Genomic DNA, 1,665 nt, shown 5'->3' on the forward strand with positions numbered 1-1,665 from the left:
GTGGGTGACTTGGATCACCCCCAAGGTAAATATATTTTGTGTAACTCAAAAATTTATTCATTATACAGGTCATACAATAATCTGTTCACAGCCAAACAAGATAAAGGTTCATGCGCAATCATGCCAGGAAATCAAAGAGGCAATCAAAGACTATATCTCATGTTTAATTACTCAATTTATTCTTTTCCAACAGACAATGAGACAGGAGAAGACTATGAGACGCAGTCCCAGCCTCGTATCACAGACCCGGGGGATTCCTCCGGTCTCTATTGGCGTCAGTCGATAAACACTGGCCGTGTCCTCACCCGTGCTGTGCTGGAGTCACAAGAGGACATCGTGAGGGCAATCAGCGGCATCAGTGAGCACCTGGACCGATTAACTAACTTTAACCATTGATGCTGTGAAAACAGGCACACATGCTCAATGCGTGTCAGGGGGACTAATATTAGGACAGTAAAAGATTTACTCACCAAGAAGCCCATCCCGCAGCGTGCCAGCTTGTAGCCTGTTCCCAACCATGCTGTTGGTCAGAATGAATGACAAGTTGTGTGTTGATCCAGGCCACCATGCAACAATGTTACATGCATATGCGCATCACAGATGATCTGTAAGATAAGATAAGAGAAGAGAAGATAAGATAAGATATGCCTTTATTTATCTCACAGTGGAGAAATTCACGGTGTTGTCAGCAGCATTACACATAGATTGTACATTGATTGAATGAAAGTGCTTCCTGTTTACATAAACAAATTCATCTTGTGATGGTGCCTTTAAAGCAATGTGTCTGCCGTCGATAGCTCCGATTACATTAGGAAAACCGGACTTCACTGCAAATTGCACTTTTATGTCATCCTGTTCAACTGCACTGTATGGGAATTTGATATATCTAGCTCAGCGGTTCCCAACCACCAGGCCGCGGACCGGTACCGGGCCATGGGTCATTTGGTAACGGGCCGCACAGAAAGAACAAAAAAATGTTATTGTTTTATTTTTGTTTTCAGCGCAGTCTACAGGGTGTTTTATTTTGAAAAATGACAAGCTCGTCTTCCCGTGACTTCCGTCTGTGCTTGTTTTCCGTACTTGACTGTCAGTTTTCACGCCCGGCTGTTAAACGAAGCCGTCAGTCTAACCGCTGCCAAAATGTATTAAAAAAAAAAAAAGTCTCCGCAGAGCTTGTTTGGAAAGTGGGAGAGACTCAATGCTGAGACAGAAGAAAAAGTAAACACATATTTAACAAGTAATTTTTTTCGTTTGTGAAACTTTTTAATAGAAAAAAACAATATTTTTTGTTATGTGTGCAGTGATCGGGCCGCAGAAAAAATTCTTGCATAAAACTAGTCCGCAGTGCAAAAAAGATTGTGGACCGCTGATCTAGCTGACATTCGGGTAGTTCCACCCCACACAGCTAGCATGGCTCGCCTCAGCTTCCACTGACACAGTCCCAATCGGTTGGCCAGCTCCCTCTGAAATGACCCTGTGCCTAGGAAGCCCAGTGTGGCCCGCACCTGTATGAGCACAGGTAGGACATGGCTCCTGGGCGTGTTGCCCTCCAAAAATGGCAGCAGGTCCGCGCACAGTCCAAAGAGGATTGCCCTCAGGAACCTAAATACTCTCAGTCTCTGAAAACCTGTTCTCTTCACACTGCTCCATTGGCAACATCCTCCA

The 1,665-nt window shown here is 44.6% G+C and overlaps 1 protein-coding gene across 1 annotated transcript in view; it reads right to left on the minus strand.

The window, feature by feature from the left end:
- Window positions 1-1,665, minus strand: part of LOC103376129 (uncharacterized protein K02A2.6-like) — a 21,095-nt gene that overhangs the window by 15,973 nt on the left and 3,457 nt on the right. Inside the window, 1 exon segment of the mRNA XM_008306531.1 lies at window positions 1,381-1,505. Within this exon segment, the coding sequence (XP_008304753.1) occupies window positions 1,381-1,505 (125 nt within the window).

This window comes from Stegastes partitus, unplaced genomic scaffold (genome assembly GCF_000690725.1).
Source record: "Stegastes partitus isolate 25-593 unplaced genomic scaffold, Stegastes_partitus-1.0.2 Scaffold1, whole genome shotgun sequence".
Classification (NCBI taxonomy): domain Eukaryota; kingdom Metazoa; phylum Chordata; class Actinopteri; family Pomacentridae; genus Stegastes; species Stegastes partitus.